This window comes from Ovis aries, chromosome 24 (genome assembly GCF_016772045.2).
Source record: "Ovis aries strain OAR_USU_Benz2616 breed Rambouillet chromosome 24, ARS-UI_Ramb_v3.0, whole genome shotgun sequence".
Taxonomy (NCBI): Eukaryota; Metazoa; Chordata; class Mammalia; order Artiodactyla; family Bovidae; genus Ovis; species Ovis aries.
The window spans coordinates 4000237-4024095 of NC_056077.1; the positions used below are offsets into that span (position 1 = coordinate 4000237).

Sequence of the window (23859 nt, forward strand, 5' to 3'; positions counted from 1 at the left end):
AAGAGAGCCCAGCTGCTCCAGACCTCTATTTATAGGGCAGGCGGCAGCGGGGGCGGGCGGCAGGGTCACACAGTCACCAGGGCAACTGGGCGGACGTGATGGGCCAGCAGCGCGGACCCCAGAGGCCGTGGAGGCTGCTCTGCGCCTGCGGCGCCAGCTGCCATGGGAAAGGCAGGGCCTGGCTGACTCCTCTCCCGCGACAGCCCCAGGGTCACATGACAGGGGTCGCAGGGTGGGCAGGGGTGGGGGGTGTACAGCAGAGAAAAAGTGGGGTGTCCTTTTGGGTCTGGTCTGGGAGTCAGGGATCAAGTCTTCTCAGCACCTGCAGTCATGTGAGCTGAAGTCCATGCGAGCAGTCCCTTTCACACGCCTCGGCTTTGTGGACCAAGGGCCTATTAGACGACAGGCACTGACACACATTTGAGGCCCTCTCTGAAGGTCAAGAGGGTAGAGTCTTGATGGTCAGTTGAGGAAAGCCTGTGACATCTGACCTTTGAGGTCGATGGCGAGGAGCCTTGGCTTCCCTCTCCCCTGGAAGAGACAGAATGCTGACGGGAGGGAAATGGTACATAGGATGCTGTGCGGTCGGGCAGAGCCTGGACGGACCAGTGCCTGTCCAGCAGTGCTTCTGCAACACGCTACTTGATGCACTCTTCCCGGGGGCACGTGACGGCCCCCTGAAAGCCAGCTCTAGAAGGGGTGGCGTCGGCTGGTCCTGCTGGGGATGGCGTCCCTGTGGGGGCGACCGTTGGCCATGGGGGACAGGACAAAAGTCTGGTTGGCATCTTTCATGCACTTCCCATTTAAAACGGTTTTATGAGACACAATGGCCACACAGCAAATAACGTATTCAAAGTGTACAATTTGATATATCTTCACACACGTACACAACCACGATCAAAATGACAAACGGATTCCCCACGCTCAAATTGTCCTCATGTTCATTACAGTCCCTCCCTCTTCACCCCTCTTACCCCTTCTCAGGGCTTCCCAGGTGACGCTAGTGGTAAAGAACATGCCTGCCAGTGCAGGAGACGTAAGGGACACAGTTTCAATCCCTGGGTAGGGAAGATCCCCTGGAAGAGGGCATGGCAACCCACTCCAGTATTCTTGCCTGAAGAATCCTACAGGACAGAGGATCCTCGAGGGCTACAGTCCACTGGGTCGCAAAGAGTCGGACATGATTGAAGCGACTTAGCATGCATGCATGCCTACCCCTTCCCAGGCAACCACTGATCTGCTTCTTGCCACTATACATTAGTTTGCATTTCCTAGATTTTGATATAAATGGAATCATCCCATCTGCGTTCTTTTTTATCTGGCTTCTTTCACATAGTATAATGATAGAGACATTTTCACATTGTAGCACATATGAAGAGTTGACTCCTTTTGATTCTGAGTTGTATTTCATGGCCTGGATAGACCCCAGTTTGTTATCCATCACCCGTTGAGAGACTTTCAGTTTTTAAAGCTGCTATAAACATCTATATACAATTCATTACAACATACACTTTCATTTCTCTTGGATAAATACCTTGGAGTTGGGCTTTGCTAGCAGTCCAGTGGTTAAGACTTCAGGCTTCTATGTCAGGGGTCACGGGTTCGATCCCCGGTCAGGGAACTAAGATCCCACATGCCGCACAGTGGCAAAAATTTTTTTTTAATTCTTTTCCCTTATATGTTATTACAAGATATTGAGCACAGTTCCCTGTGCTATACAGTAGGTCCTTGGTGGTTATCTATTTTATATAGAGTAGTGCATGTATGTTCATCTCAAACTCTTAATTCACTCCTCTTAGTCTTTTTTCTAAGATGAACATACGGTTTTATAATCCCAACACCAGTTACTCCACATCCTTACCAACATTTAGTATGGCCTGTTTTTCAAATTTTAGTGATTCTTATAGGTATTGATATCACACTGTAGTTTAAATTTGCACCTTCCTAACAACTAATGATATTAAGCATGTTCTTGTGTATGTATCTGTCATCCACTTCTTTGGTGCATCTTTGATGAAGTGCCTATTCAAATATTTCCCCATTTTTTAATGTCTTCTGGAGAAAATCCTTTATCAGATACATCATTAGTAAATATTCCCTATCCAGTCTGTGGCTTATCTTCTCATTTATATGTGTATTTCAAAGAGCAGAAACGGTTAATTTTTATAAAGTCCAACTGATCAATGTGTTATTTTATGAATTATACCTTTGGTGTCATACCTAAGAACTCTTTGTCTAACCCAAGGTCATGAAGATTTTTTCCTGTTTTCTCCAGAAGTACAGTAGTTTCAGGTTTTACATTTAGATCTATAATCCATTTTCTGCTTTTTTAAGAAATATGTTGCAAGACTGGACCAAAATTTAGATTTTAACAAATATATATCCAGTTGTTCCAGCACTATTTATTAAAAGGACTTTCCTGAAGCGTAAAAGTGTTCGTGCTTACTCGTGTCCAACTCTTTGCAACCTCATGGACTGTAGCCTGCCAAGCTTCTCTGTCCATGGGATTCTCCAAGCAAGAATGGGAGTGGTTTGGCATTCACTTCTCCAGGGAATCTTCCTGACCCAGGGTTCAAACTCAGGTCTCCCATACTGCAGGCAAATTCTTTACTGTCTTATCAACCCTGAATTGCCTTTGCATCTTTTTTTAAGAAAAATCTACTGACTATATATGTGGACACCTTGGTGGTCCAGTAGTTAGAACTCTATACTTTCTTTTTTTTCCCACACTTCCATTTTGAGGGGCACAATTTCCATCGCTGGTAAGGGAACTAGGATCTCACATGCCAAACAACTTGGACCAAAAAAAAGGTTTTTTATTTTAATAATTGACCATATATGTGAGAATCTATTTCTGGACTATGTCCTGTTCCATTCCATATGTCACATATATCACATTCCATATGTGTCTGTCCCTTCACTAATCAAGATTGCCGGGAGAAATATCAATAACCTCAGATATGCAGATGACACCACCCTTATGGCAGAAAGTGAAGAGGAACTAAAGAGCCTCTTGATGGAAGTGAAAGAGGAGAGTGAAAAAATTGCCTTAAAGCTCAACATTCAGAAAACTAAGATCACGGCATCTGGTTCCATCACTTCATGGGAAATAGATGGGGAAACAGTGCAAACAGTGTCAGACTTTTTTTGGGGACTCCAAAATCAGTGCAGATGGTGACTGCAGCCATGAAATTAAAAGATGCTTACTCCTTGGAAGGAAAGTTATGACCAACCTAGATAGCATATTGAAAAGCAGAGATATTACTTTGCCAACAAAGGTCTGTCTAGTCAAGGCTATGGTTTTTCCCGTGGTCATGTATGGTTGTGAGAGTTGGACTGTGAAGAAAGCTGAGCACAGAAGAATTGTTGCTTTTGAACTGTGGGTGTTGGAGAAGACTCTTGAGAGTCCCTTGGACTGCAAGGAGATCCAACCAGTCCATCCTAAAGGAGATCAGTCCTGGGTGTTCATTGGAAAGAATGATGCTGAAGCTGAAACTCCAATACTTTGGCCACCTGATGCGAAGAGTTGACTCATTGGAAAAGACCCTGATGCTGGGAGGGATTGGGGGCAGGAGAAGACGGGGACGACAGAGGATGAGATGGCTGGATGGCATCAGCGACTCAATGGACGTGAGTTTGAGTGAACTCTGGGAGTTGGTGATGGACAGGGAGGCCTGGCATGCTGTGATTCATGGGGTCACAGGGAGTCGGACACGACTGAGCGACTGAACTGAACTGAACTGAATATCTCACTATCTTGATCACCGTGGCTTCCTAATAAATCTTGAAAATAGGTAGTATGAATCCTCCAACTTTGATATTCTTTTTTAAAGTCATTTTAACTGTTCTACATGAATTTGGGGATCAGTCTATCAATTGTTTTTTAAAAGTCTTCTTGGAGTTTAATTGAATTATGATGAATCTGTAGATCAGTTTGAAGAGAATTGATGAGGTATCAGCTGCAATGGGTGTGTCAACCTGGCTAGGTCATGACACCCAACTGCTGGTCAAACAACAGTGTAGATATTGCTGTGCAAGTGTTTTTCAGATGTGCCTAACATTTAAATCTGCAGTCTTGGACTTCCCACTTCCCTGGTGGTCCAATGGTTAAGAATCCGCCTGTCAAGGCAGGGGACATGGGTTCGATCCCCAGTCTGGGGAACAATCCGCATGCCAAGGGGCAACTAAGCCCATGCCCCACAACTACTGAGCCCGCATGCCCTAGAGCCTGTGTTCCGCAACTAGAGAAGCCACCTCAGTGAGAAGCCCGCGCGCTGCAACCAGAGTTTCCCCCACTCACTGCAAGTAAGAAAGCCCGCACACAGCAATGAACACCCAACACAGCCAAAAATAAATAAATAATTTAAAAATAAATAAAAATAATTAAACCCCAGCCTGAGTCAAGCAGATCACCCTCTCTAATGTGGGTGGGTCTAACCCAATCAGTTGATGGCTTTAAGCAGCAAGACTGAGGTCCCACAGATGGGGAGTTCTGCCTTCAGACTGCAATGTCCACCCACCTGACTTCCAGCTGCTGCCTCCCCCTTGGATTTCTGACTTTCTGGGCCCCTCTGTAAACACGGATCCCATTGGCTGTTTCTCAGGAGACCCCGACTAACACACCAACATTAAGTCTTCCAACCCGTGTTCATGGCTGGGGAGCTGGAGGGGGTGTGGTCCTCCTTGTGAGGGAGGGGCCTCATTCGGTCACGGGAGAGAAAAGGATGTCTGAACCAAGGAGGCGCCCACTCCACCCGGGGCTTCGAGGGATGGGAGGCGAACGTCACTACCTCACAGAGAAGTCTGAGGCTCTGGGCTGAAGGGACTTGTTCAGGGTTGCCAACTAGGAACAGAGCTGCTGGGCTTGAGCCCAGATCAGCCCGCCTCACAAACCTGGTGCTTCTCCCATCAACCAAGTGAACAGCATCCATGGTATGGGGAAAGGAGTTAGCACATCAGGGAAGGGCGTGGAGGGCAGGGCGGGGATGTGGGGAACAGACAGAGAGTCAGAGAAACCACAGGAACCCACACCAGGAAGACAGGGAGGGTGAGCCCAGCTCCGCTTAAAGGGTTGACTGCGTCTGATTTAAAGATGCCCTGTTTGCGGTCAAACAGGTCCTTGTACACCCAGCAAACAACTCGCCACAGCCAAAAGGTGAAAAAAGCCCAAGTATCCCTCAGCAGATGAATGAATAAACTGAATGTGGTCCAGCCATACAATGGGATATTATTCAGTCATTTTAAAAAGAAAAAGAAGAAATACTAAGGTATGCTACAACATCTGGCTAAACCTTGAAAATGCTATGCAAAGTGAAACAAAAGTCACAAAAGGACAGCATGTTACTTTGCTAGGATTGCCATAACAAAATACCACAGACTGGGGGCTTAAACAACAGTTTATTTTCTCACAGTTCTGGGGGCTGGAAGTCCAAGATCAAGGTGTCAGCAGATTTCATTTCTTCTAAAGTAGCCCTCATCAAGAGGACCTTCCCATTTACCTCAGGAGTTAGCGACTGTCTTCCTTGGAAGGACCCAAATTCCCATCATCCTCCCTACAATAACCCTCACAGAGATCCCTGCTTGAATACCTCCAATGACAAAGAGTACTACCACAGAGTACTGCCTCTGCTGTTCTGCATGCCAGGTGAGGCCCACAGCCAGCCACGTGCTCCAGACCTCCTCCCCACTGCCATCCCACCTTCTCGCAGGAAGCCAGGGACACGCACCATGAGGTCCCCCGGAGAATGGAGATCGCCCCTCCCCTGATCTCAAACAAGCAGACCCCACTAATTGTCAGTGCCCGTCCAACCCAGACAATTCCTTCTCCCTACAAGGGAACAGGCTGTCGTCAATTCTCTTTCCCCGTTTTCAGAGCATCCTCTCTATCTGCCTCAGATAGGCGAGAGGCGACGTGAGAGGGACGACTAATCTCTGGAATGTGTGCAGCACTTGCACGCAGGCTTCTCCAATCGCTGTGCGGTTTCCTCTTGAACTTGATCCTGAGGCTGCCATGGAGACAGGCCGCACCCGCGGGAACTTGTGACCTGGGCCCCCTAATTCAGGAAACCCTGCAGCTGTCACTCCTAGCTCCTTTTCAACACCAGGGGTGTGGTGGGGGGGACAGCCGGTTCGGGGAGCTCATTCCTTCCTACGGCTGCCGGATTCAGGACCCATCCTGCCCCCCAGCCCCCAGTCCTACCACCCTCCTCTCAGCCAGCACGCGCTCGCGTCAATCAACACCGAAACCTGCAACTCAGCAGGGCAAGAGGAGAGAGGGGACCAAGGCAGGGGATGGCACTGACCCCACGCCCCAGCCCAGGACTTGCAGGGTGAGGGAGGGCATGCGGAACTCCAGACAGAGGGGGAAAGACAAAGGCCACAAGGACAGCAGCCTGTAGGAGAGCACAGAGAGGCAGCTGGATGAAGAAGGGATTGCAGAATGGGTCCAGGAGGGGCAGGGGCAGGCAGGGGAGAGCCAGAGACAAATCTGGGGCTAAGGACAACTTGGCCGACCAGCCCCAAAAGGTGGCTGGAGGATTTGCAAGGGCTTTATGTACTGGTCTGAGGCCAGTTAACCAACCGCTAAGGAGGCCAAGGTCACAGGGAGTCCCCTCCCTCTTTCTGCTAGATAGCCCTTCAACATCTCACAGAACTAGGGTGGGGGGCTAATGTTCTGCTGCCAGACACCCCCAAATCAGGGCACAAGCAGCGTTTATCATAACCCACCCTGTGCCAGAAAAGCATACAAATGGGTCCCAAATATCCATAAAGTACACCAAGAAAACAAGAATGGGAAGTAACAGGAGATGAAAACCACACAAAGACAGGCACACGAAGTGGAGCCATGTGTAAGGCTGATACAAAAGCAAGCGGCAGTGCATACGTAAACCCTCACGTGTGTGTAACTTGATCACTTGCCAATTCAGTATCCTTAAAATAAGAACAAACCAACTGTTCCGGAGAAGTGAAATTATTTCTGCTGCTGAGACTCGACAGGAATTTCTTCTGAGGATCTTCACAAAGAGGACATGGTGCAATGCCACAATCCTTCAGATCAGAGCAGACATACATTTCCCCATAAGATTTAATCCCTAACGAAGACCTTAAAATAGGGTGGGGGAGGCCACTAGGAACCAAGAACGCCTAGTCCCCTCCCAAAGAAACCACCACAAGAGGGTCCACAGCACAGGCTTACGATGCCCCTTCACCGTCACTCTGGTGACAGAATCCATAGGCTGGCACAGTCTATTTGGGGGACAGTCTCTACTAGAATATATTCACAATGGTCACAAGTTGGAAACACCCTAGGTGTCCACTGTTAAATGACTGGCTAAACAAATTGTGGTATATTCATACAATGCAGTATTCTTAGAAATAAAAAGAACAAACTGCTAATATATACAAAATCAAATATGAATCTCAGAGAATTATATTAAGAAGCCAGACAAAAAGAGTATATATACTGTACGATTTGTATGATAATATAAAATAAGCAAAACTAGGGACTTCCCTGATGGTCTAGTGGTTAAGAATCCATGCTTCCCCTGCAAGGGGCCAGGGTTCGATCCCTGGTCAAGAAGCTAAGATGCTGCATGCCTCAAGGTGTGGCCGAAAATATATAAATAGAACTGTGGTGAGATTCTACTCTACACCTACCAAATTGGTTGGAAAAAAACCCTGAAAAAGAGAGTGATCTGACAATATAATATCAAGTACTGGTAAGGATGCAGAGCAACTCCAGTTCTCAAAATCGCTGTTGCAAAATGGTACAGAGCAACTGTAGACACAGGTACAGAAGTGAACCCATGCAGAACTGTAAACTCTGCATAAGTCCTGTGGCCTGCACCAAAAACACTCACCTGGTTTCCATGGGGTACATTAGGTAGGCAAGATGTTAGCACTGGGGGAGGCAGGGTGAAGGCTGCAGATGCCTCCTGTACATTCCTGTAACTACTTCCAACAATTTTTTGTTTAAGAAACAAACCACTTGAAGGCTTGGTGAGATGATGGCTATATGGGTGTACATTCAGTCTGTGAAAATTCACGGAGTTAAACACTTCATTATGAGCCCTCTAAATGTACGTAATACAGTACTTCAATACAACAGTTTATAAGAAAGGTTTTGTTGAACTTTGCATTGGTCATGTCTCTCCTAGACTCCTTCCCTTCACAAAAAATACAGTCCAAGCTTCATAGCGTGACTTGAAAGTCCTCTACAATCTGGTTCCCACATTATCTCCACTTCCTCCTCCTCCCAGGCCAGTGTCTGCTGTGCCCATTGGACACCATGCCCTTTCTGAATCCTAGGCCTGGCTCCCAAGTGCCCAGATCCATGGCCTTCCCTACAAAGGTGTGGCCAGAGCAAGATGCACACAGTTTAGTTCAGTTCAGTCACTCAGTCGTGTCCGACTCTTCGCAACCCCATGGACTGCAGCACACCAGGCCTCCCTGTCCAGCACCAACTCCCAGAATTTACTCAAACTCATGTCTGTTGAGTCAGTGATGCCATCCAACGATCTCATCCTCTGTTGTCCCCTTCGATCTTTCCCAGCATCAGGGTCTTTTCAAATGAGTCAGTTCTTCGCATCAGGTGGCCAAAGTATTGCATACAGGGCTCCCAGATTCGGCAGGAAGAATGAGCTATTTCATGTGTAGTTTGTAAACAAGAGGAAGGGGGTACCGCACAACCTTTGAAAGAATGATGAAGCCCAAGAACACGAGGTAAACTGATTAGAACTAAATGGGTCGAAGATGGCAGACAAGTCAACTTCAACTAGAACTTCATCCTCAGTAACAGCTCATCAAGCTAAGTGACTCACCAGAGGCGCCATGACAGTTCCACGAACATCAAAGACCAAAAAGTGGGTGGTGGTCCAATTCCTGGAAATCTCCAACTCTTCCCCAAAATTGTTGGGATAACCGTCTCACTCATTAGCCTATGAACTACCCAGTCCATAAGAGCTAACTACCACATTTCGAGGCTGTACTTGCGTTCTTCCATGGTCCACTCTATGGCACTGAAATGGCCTACATACTATGGAGCGTTTCTTTCTAAATTAATCTACTTTTTACCTACCACTCTGTCTCTCACTGAATTCTTTCTGTGATGAGACATCAAGAGCTTGAGCTTCATTAGGTCCTGAAATCAGATGTATGACCTCACAAGACAGTGAGTTTTGGCCACCTTCGAGTCCCAGCCATTTGGGTTTAAGTTCCAAGCTGGGCTTTGGCAGTGTCCAAGTTTCCGCACATGGGTTCAAGTCCCAATTTGAGGCGAATGGTTTCAGTTTCTTACATTCGCTACCTGGGTTAAAAGGAAACAAGTTATTAACACTAAGGTCATTTGTTCCCTTCTGACTGCGACATCGTTAAGTCTCTGGAACGGCGGGGCTCCAAACTTCTGCAGCGAAGGAGCCACCACAAGACCCAGCGGGCACAGCGGAAAGCCTGCGAGCGCCTCCGTGCGGAGTACACGCGGGAAACGCACGTTTGCAGCGTCTGCGTGCGGAGCGTGCGTGGGAGGGCGCGGGGCGGGGTCGGGCCAGAGCCAGAGAAGCGTGCTATCGGGAGCGCGCGAGATGGCCTCAGGCACCAAGGAGCATGCGCAGCTAGGGGCCGGGCGGGGCGGGGCGAGTCCGGGAAGGGGCGGGGCCGCGGCCGCGCCCCCGATTCCCGCCTCCTGCTGGTGAGACCGCCTACGGTAGCTGGGCTCCAAAGGACAAGTCTTGGGTATTCCCTTGACCCCGCCCCCGAGCCCCGCCTCTGGCCTATAGGAACTGAGTAGTCCAGCAGACACCGGAAGGAGGCGGAGCCTCTGCCCCTGCTTGCCAGACATCCTGGTTCCACAGCGCCCTCTATTGACCCTTTTAGGCGCTGCCTGCAACCCGTAGGACGCGTCTTGCTGCTGCTGCTAAGTCGCTTCAGTCGTGTCCGACTCTATGCGACCCCATAGACGGCAGCCCACCAGGCTCCCCCCGTCCCTGGGACTCTCCAGGCAAGAACACTGGAGTGGCGCGTCTTACACCTGGCTAAAAGGAGAAGACTCTTGAGAGTCCCTTGGACTGCAAGGAGATCCAACCAGTCCATTCTAAAGTCCTGGGTGTTCTTTGGAAGGAATGCTGCTAAAGCTGAAACTCCAGTACTTTGGCCATCTCATGCGAAGAGTTGACTCATTGGAAAAGACCCTGATGCTGGGAAAGATTGAGGGCAGGAGAAGAGGGTAACAGGATGGGATGGTTGGAAGGCCTCACTGACTCAATGGACATGAGTTGGAGCAAACTCCAGGAGATAGTGAAGGACAGTGAGGCCTGGAGTGCTGCAGTTCATGGGATCTCAAGGAGGCAGACATGACTTAGTGACTGAACAACAAAATGCCATTGAACTGTTCAATTTTAAATGCTTAAATTGTTAATTTCACTTAAAAAGTATTCAAAGTTAAAAAAAATACAGGCCCCTGCCTTCCTTTCTATCCAACAAATTCATGTCTTGAACCATTCAATGTGGGGTGAGGTGTGAATCCACTATTCTGCTCTGACCTCAGTCCGAACATACCTGTCACATACCTGAGGAAAAGCAGGTCAAGAGCGAGATGTTATTAAGCCATCTCTGATCATACAGGATTAAGAAATTTAACCTTGAGCCCTTATGATTCCCAACTTTCAGAAGAGAAAACTGAGTCTCAAAGATCAAGAGATGTGCCCAAGGTGAAACTGATCAACAGCAGACCGACTCCAGGCCCTGAGCTCTTAAACACCGCACCTTAAGGCAGTGCTCCCTTCCCTTCCGTAGATGAGGATCCTGTGGTTCAGAGAGGTTACACAAGCCGGGGAAGTGGCAATCAATCGGGAGCCCTGAACATCCTGTGTCCTTTCTCTAGCAGACAGGAACTATTGGTTTAGCTGTTCATTCTCTCCTGTCTCCCACCCAGGAGAAATTGGGAACCGCTCACCTCAATCCCAGCGCCATCTCCCATCTTTGCAGAATCCCCAGAGTAAACCCAAGGAATCTCAGGACCCTGATATCTCATCATAACACCACAATACTAAGTTGGGGGAGTCATCACGCTCACCCACATCCAGTCCCCTTCCAGCAGGCCCAAACAGTACCCCCAGGGAGCTTTCACCAGCCCCTCAGGACACAGTCCCCAGGAGACACAGAATCTAAAAAACAAAGTACAAACTTTATTTTGTTTCTTTATAAAGGCACAGTGGCCTCTTGGTTCCCCACCCCCCCACTTTTTAACAAAATATAATAGTTTTTCCTTGAACACAAAGACCTCAAAATTGTAAAAAAAAAAAAAAAAAAAAACCAAAACCAAAAAAGAACCAACAACAAACAAAACAAAGAGAGAGACAAAGACTTTTTGGGGGTGCAAGATGGGAAACCTGGAGGGAGAGGTGGGGGGCCGGGTGGTGAGGGAGGGGAGGGGAGAAGGTCAGCAGCAAACCCCAACCGAGAAGCAGTGGAGACCCCCGGACCCCCAGAGCCCCGACCCAGCCAGACCCCCAACCCATGTAAGTGCTTAAAGGAGAAAGAACACCAAAGAAAGAGGAGGGAAGGGGTAATTAAAAACTGACAGTGGTCGGGCTGGCTCCGGAGAGGGCAGAAATACCGTGGGGTTTTGTTTTGATTTTTTTCCCTGTTCTTAAAAACATGTTTCATTGAAAAAATGCTTTTTTGGCGGAGAGAGGCCACGTACCTCCACGTCCGCTTCCCCAGCCTCCGGGGCCGAGGCCCAGCCCCATTTGCCCGGGTGCTGCCAGGTGCTCCTGCCGCCCCAGCCCCGGACTTCGGGTCGAGCGGCTTCACTCAAAGGACGATTTACAGTATTGAAAAAAGAGGTCATAAAAGAGACCCAAATGACGCCGTAAATTTTGTAAAAATTTCTCACTCGTTCACCCTCGTCTCTCTCCCAGTTGCTGCCCCGCCCCCTCCAGCCCCCAGAAGGGAGAGGAGGGCTGGGGGGCTGGTCAGGGAAGCCCCCCGTTCCCTGCCGGCTCCTCCCGGCCCTGGTCCATGGCGTCGCTGTCTGAGGCCTCCGAATCGGAGGCGGTGTCCGAGGCGTGGGCCTCGGGGCAACCGCGGACCGGCTTCACGATGACGGCTCGCCGCTGCTCCTCCTCCTGGCCCTGGGTGCCCTCGATGTGCTGGATCGCCTGGGATTGGGTAGGGGAGGCTGCCGTGAGGATGCGGGGGCCATGTGGACCGCCAGCATCTCCAGCAGTGTCTCCCCCACCACCCACACACCCCCCAGAAAGAACCAGAAGGAAGCCTGGCAAAAGGGGCAGCCCGTTCAGAGTCAGGGGGAAAACAAACTTTAAAAGCTCTCTCATGAGCTGAATCTGGCTTGGAAGAGGGACAGTGCAGGCCTGCCTGAAGTCATAAGCCTCTCTTCCTCATTTACGTATTTCAAAAGCCTGCCTGTTGGCTTTATGGAAGGTCTCTGTTATTAATTTTATTATTCAGTTTGCCGGGTGCAACTCTAAGTTCCTGGGACTTCAGTGGACTTTTTTTTTCCGATTGGGCCTTTGGGTTGTTTCTTTGTAATGTTGTTGGGCCTCCCAAAGGGGGGTCTCTGCACGAGGCTGGGCATAGCAGGGACTTCAGGCTCAACCTTCAGAGTTGAGCATCTCATTTCTTCCTCCTCCACCTCCACCCCCATCCCAAAACCCAAGAGACAGATGCAAGAACTCTGAAAGCAGGAGGCTCCGGGAACAAAGGACAGCCCCAGCAAACCCCCACGAGGCAAGGAATGGGGTCTTCCCAGCCATCCGGTCCCTCCCTCTCTGCCCCTCACCCAGGATGCAGAGATGGGAGACCCATCTGGTTTCCAGACCTCCTCCCCCAACTCAACACTCAATATCCCTGTCTCCATCCCCTGCACTCCCCCACTTTCTAATCTCCCCCCAAAGGGCCTGTTCCCAGGGGGAAGCCCCCAAGCACTGCCCTCTCCCCAGGCCCAGGTACCTGCACGATGGTGTCCAGATTTTGCCGGGACGTTGAAACAGAGTTGATGACCGAGGAGGGGCCCATGGTGACGACGTTGATGTGGTGGGAGGGAGGGGGTGCCGGCGCTGGCACTATCACCGTGGGGTGGTGGGTGGGGGCCGGAGTGGGCAGGAGCTGCGAGACAGGGGCCCTCAGTGTCTCTGCAAAGGTTCTAGGAGCAGCCCCTTCCCTTCTGTCCATCACAGAGGGTGTGGGACAGTCCTCCAAACCATCTCCCTCTGCCCACCACCTGGGGAACCTCCACCAAACACCCCAGCAGCCCATCAACCTCCTTCACTCACAGTTTGGGGCCACCAAAATCATGACCCCTCCCACCCCTCTTATTTTAAGAAACGAAGGCAAGGTGGTCTGGAGAGGGACTTCTGACCATCTGAGACTGCACGGGCCTTCCCTCTGCACAGCCATGCCAGCATTTCACATTTAATAAATACAGTGGTGGTTAGGAGTTCAGACTGAATCTAGATGGCCAGGGTTCAAATCCCTGCCCCACTTCACTGAACAATCTTGGGCGTGTTAGTGAACCTTTCTGTGCCTCCAATTCCTCATCAGTAAAACAGAAGTAATAACAGCTCAGGCCTCAAAGTGCTGCTATAAGGAGTCAACATAATCATCTATGCAAGACACTGGGAGCCAGGAACGTCTACACTACTGTGACTGAGGCCCTGGGTCCGCCCTGCTGGATACCCAGTGGCACTGATGCTGGGTCTGAGAGCCCCGGCCCAGGGGCAGGCGGCCCCTGCAGGCCCCTCCCGCTCACCTGGGTCCGCAGGTGCTGCTGTTCCCGCTCCAGCTTCTCCTGGTGCAGCAGCCGGACCTGCTCCTGCTGCTGCTGCAGCTGCACCTGCTGTGCGATCACCTTGAGCTTTTCCGGGTACATGTGGGCCTCCAGGGAGCGGACCTGGGGGTGGAGCAGCGGGGCTCAGGGGCGGGGCCCTCCACATCTTCAGGGTTGAGACCAAAGTCCTGCACCGTAGCCCGCCGGGCCCACACTGACTCCTCTCCCTCCCGCAGGCTGTGCTCCCTCCCTGCCTACCTCCAGCCCCAGGCCTTTGCCCATGTGGTTTCCTCTCCCTGGAGCACCCTTCTCCCCTCTCTGCTCCTCCCACCCTCACAAGGAAGCTATGGGGTGGAACCAGCCCAGATCCCCCCTCGCTGATGCCCACCGATCCGATGTGGCCTTTACCACGGATGCGTGTTTACAGTGAGTGCCTCTGACTCATCTCCCCAGGCCCGGACAGTGACCACCCCCCTGCCCAGGGCAGAAACTTGTCTGGTTTGCTCCCCACTGATCACCCCACCAGACACCTGACACCCAGCCCCGGCACAAATCAGGAGCTCCGAGCCGACAGCATCGCCTCCCCTGCCTCACCTGCTCCTCCAGCATCATGCGCACTGAGCGCTCCTTGTCCAGTTGCTGCCGCAGCTCGATCATCTCCCGCCGCAGATCCTCCGCCTTCTCGTCCTCCCAGATGTCCGGCGAGCCAATGCCCTCGTCTTTGTCCTCCGCCCGCCTCCGCTTGGGGGATGAGCCGCTCAGCTCCTGGGGAACCCCCAGGGGCTGATGAGTGTGTGGTGACACTGCATACACCACCACCACCACCACCAGGGCAGTGCGGAGCTCCATCGCAGCCCCCCAAAGCTGTCAAACCCAGATGCACGTGCACGAGGGAGCCCCCCTGTGCAAATCCACCAAGCCAAGGCTGGAAAGGGAGGCAGAAGGGACCTGCTTTCCCAAAGTCACCCAGTTGCTTCCAGAGCCCATCCCACTGCACTGCACTTGCCCATGGCTAAGTCAGGACCCCAGGCAGGAAGGAAAATGCCAGAAGTAGGCAGGTCAGTGGGGAAGAAGGGACCTGCAGCCACATCACAGTCTCAAGCCAGTGGTTGGGCCCAGACGTGCCCACGCCAGGGAGAGGGCACAGGAGGAGGGCAGAGCGCTACCTGGATGAAGCGCTTGAGCTGTGTGTTCTGCTGCAGGAGCCGGGTCTTCTCCTGCTCCAGGGAGAAGATATACTCTGCTGTCTGCTGGAGAATGGCTGCCTGAGGGCAGGAGGGACGAGTCAGGGACCCCAACTGTTGATGTCTCACGAGTCTCCCCCTCCAGCCCACCTCCTCCTCCAGGAAGTCCTTCTGGCACACTCGCCCACCTTGCTGAGCTTCTCTCCATCTGTGTGGGGGATGAGGGTCTTGAGGGACTGGAAGCCCGCGTTGATGCTCTGCATGCGCCTCCGCTCGTTGCTGTTGGCAATCTCCCGCCGAATCCGCCGCTCCTGGTCCCGCTGAGTCTCAGGGGTCAGTGGAATGTTGGCCAGGCTACGGGAGAACAGGGATGGGCTCAGGCTGGGTGCCCTTCATGCCTGGTTCCCAGTGGGCCCCTGTCTTCATCTCCAGAGGGTCCAAGTGTAACAGGCAAGCTGCCCCTACAGAATATATCGGCTCTGTCTGATGCCTACACCCTGCAGCACACCAGGGGGCTGACGGAGTAGCATGTTCCAAAATGCCTGGCTGTCAACGTCAGTGTGTGGACCCCAAGTCTTGACCCCATTGTCTGGCCAACAGGCCTGAGTGGGACCCGGAAACCCACGTGGCTAAGAATCCCTGTGATTGGATGCGAGTGGCCTCAGGTGATAATCAGACACCTGCTCTTGGGACACCTCTGAGCTCCTCACTGTGCCCCCAGGGCCCCCTCTTTCAGGGTCGCAGGCTTGAGGATGGAGGAAGATGTCCCTCCTCCCTTCCCATCTCCACAGCCACATACACTCCTACATACGCCCCCAGCCCAGCCCAAGACACTGTGCTAAGACTGCCAAGACAAGCCGGGTACCAGTCGCTCCAGGAAGAGGACCCAGCCAGGCCCCTCTACGGACAGTTTGTCCCCAAGCCCATCCACCCTGAAAGGCAGGCCCACCCTGGGCCAGAGAAGCGAGGCTCCCAGCACACAGCAAGCGATGTTATTGCATATTATGTGATCGCATCTCGCAGGAGAGGCAGCCAGTGGAAGGGGACGAGGCTGCAGGCTGAGAGGCGTTGGCGGGAGACAGAGCCAGCAGCAGGGCTCTGGGCCCAACGCCACTGCTCCCGAGGGGTGGGCCTGTGTGTGGCCTGAAAGAGGCAGGCTCCCCTCCCAGGCCGTCTCCTGCAACTCCCCACCCCTGGCCTGATGGCTTCCAGATGCCAGGCTCCCAGAAGAGGCCACTGGCCCCACCCAAAGCCACAGCCCCGGCTGCCTCCTGAGGGGCCCTCCTGGGGTGACCTGGTCCAGGCCCAGGCCAAGACAGCTCACACCCCCGGATCTGGGGGAACGAGGGGAGATGGTTCTGAGCAGCTTTTTTCCATCGATGGCGAAACAGCCTGTGCTCAGAGGCAGGTGCCCGGCCCCCTCTGATCACCCCCAGGAAAAAAGGAGTTTGCTGGGAAACCGAGGAGGGGAGCGTGTCTCCCACAGCTGGAGATAGTCAAGGTCTTCCTGGCCCCCCACCCACCCACCTGTCCCTCCTCATTCCCCTGAGCGACCCCCTGAACTTGCCCTTGCCCCTTCCTGAGTCTCCGCCTCCTCTCCCCACATGAGGGTGGTCAGCTGGGGGTGAGCTGGGAGCAAGCTTCATATCAGCTGGTGCTCGGGGTCCACAGACCAGCCCTGTCCTCCACCAGCAGCCCCAGCATCTCCCTGGGAGCCCCCCACTTCCCCTGCCAAGATACAGTTCCCTCACAGGGGCCCATGACCCCCCGTTTACAAATGGGACTGAGGGCTCAGAATGGGAGGGACACGGTTTCCTGGTCAGACAGCTGGGCACCTGGCTCCCCGACTTCTGGGCCAGGGGCACCTCACTTCTCTGTTTCCCTAACCCGACAGTGGGAAGCTTCCCAGGTGGCACTAGTGGTAAAGAAACCACCTGCCAACGCAGGAGACATGAGAGACGAGGGTTCGATCCCTGGGTGGGGAAGATCCCCTGCAGGAGGAAATGGCAACCCACTCCAGGATTCTTGCCTGGAGAATCCCATGGACAGAGGAGCCTGGCGGACTATATAGTCCATAGGGTCGCAAAGAGTAGGACATGACTGAAGTGACTTAGCATGCACCCACACAGTGGGGGTGATGGAGAAAAAGAGAAAGTGAAGGTCAGAGACCGGATGTGCAGCGGCTTGCCTGCCCTTTGCCAGTGCGGGGAGAAGGGAGATCAGAACTGAGTCTGGGCTCCCAGGCCTGCCAGTGCCCTCCAGACCCTCTGCGGCAGGTGGATGGGGAGAGATGGGAAGAGACGTCCCCAGGAAGCCAGTGCACCAGGTGACTCACATCCATCTGGGAGTTTCCTATTCCCCCACCCAGATAGATACAGGGAGAGACGCCTCCCACTCACCCATTCCCTGGGTTCCCTCCTGGAGATGCCCATGCATCACCAGAGATGGAGACCAGAGCTGACCAGAGCATTAAAGGGTCAAAAAGGAGCCCCATCTGCACCCCTGGGCCACTCTGAGTGCTGGCCCTTCCAGAAGGCCCACCTGTAGAGCCTAGCCACAGAGTTACTGTTTTCTAAAAGTCTTGAGAATTAGGACTGGTGCTTTCTGCTGGGGGCCCGGGTTTAACCCACCCCTGGCTGGGGAACTAAGATCCTGCAAGCTACTTGGTGTGGCCAAAAAAAATTAAAAAATAAAAAAGTCTTAAGTTCTTAACATAATGTGCTAAAGACTCACTTTGCTGGAATTATCTCATTGAAACATCTCAACCTTCCTCTGAGTCAAGTGGCCTGATGGGATGAGGACACTGAGGCTTGGGAAGGGAACAGCTTTGGTGCGTGCTGAGGCTGGGACTTAAACCCCGATCCCAGTGCCACAGGTCAGATGCCCTGACAGACAGGTGACAGTCACCGCGTAGAGAGGCTGTGCACAGGTGTGCACTGTCAACTGGTCAGCTCTTACTGCCATTCACAGGACTTTTTGTATTTTTCCCTGACCCCCAAGGACACCTAGTGGCTGAGCTGCAATGAGGAATCCAGGGTTCTGGGAGGGGAACTGGCATGCCCAAGGTCCGGCAGCCACACCAGGATACCACAGGCACCTGCAGGAGCCAAAATGCATGCTCTCCTCCCCTGCCTGTGGGCGGCACCCTCTACTGAGGGCTCACATACAGCCCTGTAGCCCCCCTGCCTCCCAGCTGAGACTCACCAACTCTCCAGGCTGAAGCCAGAACTCAAAAACCCACCCCCTACCCCGCCAGCCCACTCATCTGCTCAGGAAACCTCAGCCCTGGGGAGCCAACCTCTGGCCCCTCCCTTCTCCCCAGCATGCCCACGAGGTGCGGAGACACCAAAGGAGACCACAGGACCCCAGGCCTGAAAGCCCCAGCCCAGACGTCCCCAGAGGGAAGGGGGCCTGGCTCTTCTGAATGGTCCATGCTGTCCCCTTCAGCACCAAGTCCCTCAGCCCAGCCTCCTGGTTCAGGAACTAACTAGCTGCTGGTTAAGCTCGTGCAGACTTAAAAGCTCAGAAAACAGACTTCACCCCAAAGCCACAGTTCCTCATAGGGATTTGGGCTGCCACCAAGACCAACTCACCTAAATAGCCCTGGAAGTTTCTTTAATAGAATGCAGACTAACCCAAAGTTCTGATGAGTGGAATCATGACTAAGCAGGGGTTCTGAGTGCTGGCCTGCCAGGGGTTCCTATAAAGGATGGCTAATTAGCATTTCCAGCTGCTACTGTACTAGATAAAGTGGGTTTTTCTGCAAATGCCTGGAAGTTTCTTACATTTCTTTATGAGTTTTGCAGAAGTATACCCGATTTACAGTAATTGTAAGGTCCTTCCACTCTTTCACATCAACTTCAGAACCCCAGGTCAGCAGTGAGGCGTGGTCCACAGACACTGTCTCTCTCTCCTCTCCCTCCCTGACAGCCCTCAGCCAGCCAGTCTCCTGGGGTTGGGCAGCTGGTGGCAGAGCCCCCAGTGCCAAGACCAGAGCTGCCGCTCCCACTCTTAGGGTACCCCCACGACAACCCCTCCTCTCCCTCCCCCCAGAATAACCCTGGCATCCCAACCAGAGGCTCGAGGGCAGGAAGCAGGCTCTTCAAGTCTAGAACCCAACCTATACCCGCCCCTTCTACCCAGCCCAAGTGCAAATGGGTATCCCCCATTCCCCACCCCCACCCCCCAATACCCACCCAGCTCCAGCCTCAAATTAGCCATTGAGAGCTCTCATTTCACACTGCCCCAAAGTCATTCACAAACCTACCACTCAATGTTGACGCAGAGGTGGGAGAGCCCACTTGGAGTTTTTCCTATACCCCAAAAAGGAGGACAGGAGGAAGATGACCCTCTCACTAAGGATGCCCAAGGCCCCCATCCTTCTCCTGCAGCAGCTACTGAAGCAGCCTGAGGCCCTGGCCCATGCCCATTGCTTCTATCCATACACCCCGCCTACGGTCCCCAGAAGAAACCATGTCCGGACTGTCCCCATCAGAAACAACCCTCCCCCCCCGTTTCTCCAACCTCTCAGAGGGAGGCCTGCATTGGGTTCTAGTGGAAACTCCAGTCCTGCCACTTACTAGCTGTGGAATCCCAAGCTTAGGCACTTTGCCTCTTGAAGCCTCAGTTTCCCCATTCAAAAAATGGGGACATACTGCCTCACTTCACAGGGCCAGAGTGAAGTTTAAAAGAGATAGAGGAGGAGGACTTCCCTGGTGGTCCAGCGGCTGACTCCGAGCTCCCAGTGCAGGCGGGCCTGGGTTTGATCCCTGGTCAGGGAACTAGATTCCACATGCTACAGCTCAGTGTTCTCATGTCACAACTAAAGATCCCTCATGGTGCAATGAAGATCGAAGATCCCACATGCCACAACTAAGACCCAGCACAGACAAGTAAACAGAAAAGCAAATAAATGAAAGAGAGAGAGGTCGAGGGTAACAAGATGCTTTGCTTTTCCAGAGTTTGTACCCCAGATTCCAGAATTCATGCATCTAAGGAAACTGACAAGACTCTGTAGCACCATGAGACTTCCATATCCTAGGAGAGGGGCAAGTTCTAGTTCATTGTGGTGTCTTCAATCCCAGCACATGGTGTGTGTATGCTTAGTCACTTAACCATGTCCGACTCTTTGGGACCCCATGGACTGTAGCCCACCTGGCTCCTCTGTTCATGGGATTCTCCAGGCAAGAACACTAGAGTGGGTTGCCATGCCCTCCTCCAGGGGATCTTCCCCACCCAGGAATCAAACCTGTGTCTCTTATGTCTCCTGCACTAGCAGGTGGAGTCTTTACCACTAGCGCCACCTGGGAAGCCCCAGCACAAAGTAAGTGTCTCGTAAGTACCAGACCAGGGACCCAACACACACTCCAAAGCCCCTAACTGTTCTCTCCCTCTGAGGGGAGCTGGCCTCTTTCTCCCTGGCAGCGGGCAGCTAAACTCTTTAAGACCACCATGCTCCTGAGTCTAAGAATCCGAGCGCCACTTAACAGTTACCAGGCACTTTCCACATGCATAGCCAAGCTTCACAGGTGCTTCATTTTACAGACGCTGAGAGCAGTTAGGCAACGGGTCCAAAACCACACAGTGTGTGAGGGCGCCGCTGTCAGGTACGCCCTTTCCATCCCACCCCCACCCCCGCCCATGGTCCAGTGCCTGTTCACTCCAGCAGAAGAGAAGCAGGGAGCCCTGCTAGTCAACGAGGGATGGAGCAAAGTCCACCAGCCTGAGAAGCCAGTATATCCGGCCAGAAGGTCCTGCCCAACCCACATTCAATCCTACCTCATCAGGCGGCTCCGTCTGAAAATGAATAAACCCAGAGGCCCCAACTTCACAGCCAGCACATAGGCTGACAACTGCCTCACAGCTGGGCAAGCCAGGCAGTCCCCATGCCCAAGCCTGGGGCACTTGGTCCCTAAGGAACTGCTGGATTCCTCCGAAGAGGGGGCTTGGAACAGAAACAGGTCAAGCAGTAGTCCTAGGGGGCCCAGAGAGGACTCAGTCAAGGCTCACGCTTTGTGGCCAGAGGGTCCTATGTTGCCACACCTGCCTGAGGTCAGGCCCAGGATGTCCGCTCCAGCATCTGGGGCAGCTCAACCTACCTCCTCACTGCCCAGCCCTTCCCTTCCCAGAGCAACCAACAGTTCAGGGTAACAGCAGGGATCAGAGTTCAAGTCCCAGCCCCACCAGTTGCCCTACCTGTTCCTTCCCAAACCTGGGTCCATTAAGCCACTTAATTAACAGAGGAAGACTGTTAACAATTTGATGAGAGAAGTCTTGCAAAACGAGACCCTACAACGTATTACAAGCTCCAGAATTGTTTTCTTTTTGTTTTCACTTATTACAGCTAAGCCCTCCAGGTGGACGGACCTTGGGGAAGGGCCAACACTCAGGACTGCCGACTGCCCACCACCTTGAACTTGAGAGTAGTTAAGGCAGGAGCCCTGTGGGGGGAGAGGGGGCGGGAACGATGTATACGTGTGCAGCAACCTCCACCTAGCCTTGTTCTGCAGCCCATGGTGTCCACCAGCCTTGGCCACACCGCCTGCGACTCCTCCTCCCTCAGTCCCCGCCTTGACTGCCCGGGGCGGCAGAGCACGTGGCCCCAGCCCTGGGGAGCCATTTCTCTCCGAAAGCGGCACGGGAGGAAAGGAGCCACAGGTCCCAAACTTGGACCCGCAGAGAACAACCCACGCGGTATTGCAGTCCCGCAGAGTGTTCAGTATGCTGATACACACGCCCTTCTAGCGATCAGAATTGCGGGCGTGTGCATTTTAACAAGTGTCCAGGGCGATTCCCCTGACCCATTCTCTTCGGCAAAGGATAGATCCCGGAGCAACCCGGGCCAAATTTAAGAAGCAGCTCCTGGGGAGGGCTACGGATCTTGGACCACCCACCCACCCAGCCTGCTGGGCAACTGGATGCTTTCGGTTTATGACTGGGGGGAGGGGCGTGAGACGCGAAAGTTTGCAGCCAAGGCCCACGTGCGGCGGGCAGAGATCTGGCGAGGCTAGGGGCGGCCTATGGTGCCCACTCCCCCAAAAGCCCCCCTACCCGGCCTGCCTCGCCCATCCCGCCCGCGGGGGCCGAGCTTTGTGCGGGTAAAGCATGGCCTGGGCGCGCCTACAACTCCCACAATGCCGCACCGACGCGGCGTGGAGAACTACAGCTCCCGCGAGGCGGCGCGCGGAGGTCCGCCTACTCCAAGAGGGCTGCAGAGTCACGTCCAGGCCTCGCTAGTAAACAGCGCCCTGGCGCGGGCGGCAAGCTAGCAGGCGGCCGCCAACGTGCCCGGGTCCGCGGCGCTCCCGGCGGGCCGCGCTGGCCCCCCGGGTCCCGCCCACTCCTGCACCCCCTCTCCAGCACGCCCTCCGACCCCGCTGCAGCCCCGGTCCCAGCAAACACTCACAACCACCCGGCTCCCCGCACCCCCCTCCCCGCGCTCGGAGCCGCGGCGTGGCTGCATTGTAGCCCCTGGCCCCGCGGCCCCACGCGCGACACGGGCCCCCCAGTCCCCCTTGGAGTGGGGGGGCCCAGAGAGAGCGATGAAGGAGGGAGAGGAAGGAAGCCGCCGCGGGAGGGGGAGGAGGAAGCGCGGGGGGGAAGCCACCAGCACCAAGCATGGCCGGGACTGCTGCAGAACCACGTGGGTCTGTTTGCAATTTACAAACGTCGCGACTCGCCCGCCTGCAGCGGACAAAAGTGACCGGGGCCGCTCGGGGCCCCCACGTTCCGAGGGAGGAAGGTCCCCAGACGGCCCAAGCCTGGCGCGCGGGGCTGCAGCCGCCTCGGCGGATAAGAAAGGCGAGAGGGTCCGCGGCGCGGGCCATGCGTGCGCACACGCGCGCCCGCCTGGGCGGACTGGCCGGGGGCTGCAATCGTGGGAAGGGGGTGAGGGGGAGGAGGAGTACACACCTACAGAGCCCTCCTATCACTTCTTTCTCTGTTTTCCTGAAATGTTGCAAAGAGGGCACCTTCTGAGTGGGCACCATGAAATACTCCATAGCGATCGGCCCCCCTCCTCTGCACGAGCCAGGTCCCGCGGTCCGCCGGAGAATGCAAGATGGAAATCCGAATCAAAGGGCAGCGCCGGACGGAGGTGCAGAATCGGCCGGTCCCAGATGCTGGCTGCGGCGGCGGCGAGGGGAGGGAGGCGGGCGGGAGGGGCGGGAGGGAGGTCTCTCCGGCCTGCCTCCCCGGGCGTGTGTATGTGTGTGTGTGTGTGTGTGTGTGTGTCTGTGTGTGTGTGTGTGTGTGTTTGCAGCTGATCAGATGTCTGTTTCAAGGCGGGAAACAGCTGGTGAAAACTCAGCACTCCCCCGGCCTCCTTCCGCGGAGTAAGGAATTGCATGTAAACAAAGGACTATTTGCAGCGCCCCCCGGGCGGCGCGAGGCCGGGGCGAGAGGGGCGCGGGCCCCCGGGGGTGGGTGGTGGCCCCGGTCTGCGGGCCACCACCCACCCCAGCTCCGGGTGCGGGGGCCGCGGGCGGCCTTGGGGGCGCGGCTTGAATGGAGCGAGCTGCGGCCGAGCTACATGCGCCACTATGGGTGATGAGGTCCATCAGCTGACAGGTTGGCAAGCGTAGCAAAAAAAAAAGAAACGGCCAGCCACAGCGAGGGAGCCCAGCTTGTGCGCCCGGGGTCCGACGGGGACTGCCCGGTACAGGGTCTGCGCCCTCGAAAACCCTCGGGGGGCGGGAGCGCGCTGCTGGGCCCTGCGAAGGCGAAGGCGGCCTGGGGTGCTGCTCGGGGCTTTTTTTTTTCTTTTTTTTTTTTTTTTTTACGGTTGCAACTGCTAGGAGAGGAGCCGCTCTGGCGCGCTCCCTCCAAGCCCAGGGCCCCCTGGAAACTTGCGTCACAGCCACCGCTTCCCACATATAACTTGGGGCCGACTTC

At 54.0% G+C, this 23859-nt stretch overlaps 1 protein-coding gene across 3 annotated transcripts; it reads right to left on the reverse strand.

The window, feature by feature from the left end:
• Positions 1-5378: 5378 nt before the first annotated feature.
• TFAP4 (transcription factor AP-4) lies at positions 5379-23474 on the reverse strand. Of its 3 annotated transcripts, none has more exons than XM_042240440.2 (7): positions 22938-23474; positions 15156-15321; positions 14950-15048; positions 14378-14548; positions 13766-13906; positions 12967-13122; positions 5379-12155 (listed from the first exon to the last, which is right to left on the reverse strand). In XM_042240440.2, exons 1-7 carry the CDS (start codon positions 23312-23314, stop codon positions 11970-11972), a joined length of 1296 nt encoding a protein of 431 aa, XP_042096374.1. In that variant the 5' UTR covers positions 23315-23474; the 3' UTR covers positions 5379-11969. The 3 variants fall into 3 exon arrangements, with proteins under 3 accessions (XP_042096374.1, XP_027817361.1, XP_027817362.1); XM_027961560.3 differs by having other exon boundaries at positions 22879-23273; XM_027961561.3 differs by lacking the exon at positions 22938-23474 and adding an exon at positions 21163-22199.
• Positions 23475-23859: the final 385 nt, after the last annotated feature.

Excerpts from the sequence above, each read along its gene's own strand:
- TFAP4 (XM_042240440.2), bottom strand. The coding sequence starts at position 23,314 with ATGCAATTCCTTACTCCGCGGAAGGAGGCCGGGGGAGTGCTGAGTTTT. Across the intron at positions 14,549-14,949 it reads AGCTCAAGCGCTTCATCCAG|GAGCTGAGCGGCTCATCCCC; the intron begins GTAGCGCTCTGC and ends GGGGTTCCCCAG. Across the intron at positions 12,156-12,966 it reads ATCTGGACACCATCGTGCAG|GCGATCCAGCACATCGAGGG; the intron begins GTACCTGGGCCT and ends ACCCAATCCCAG.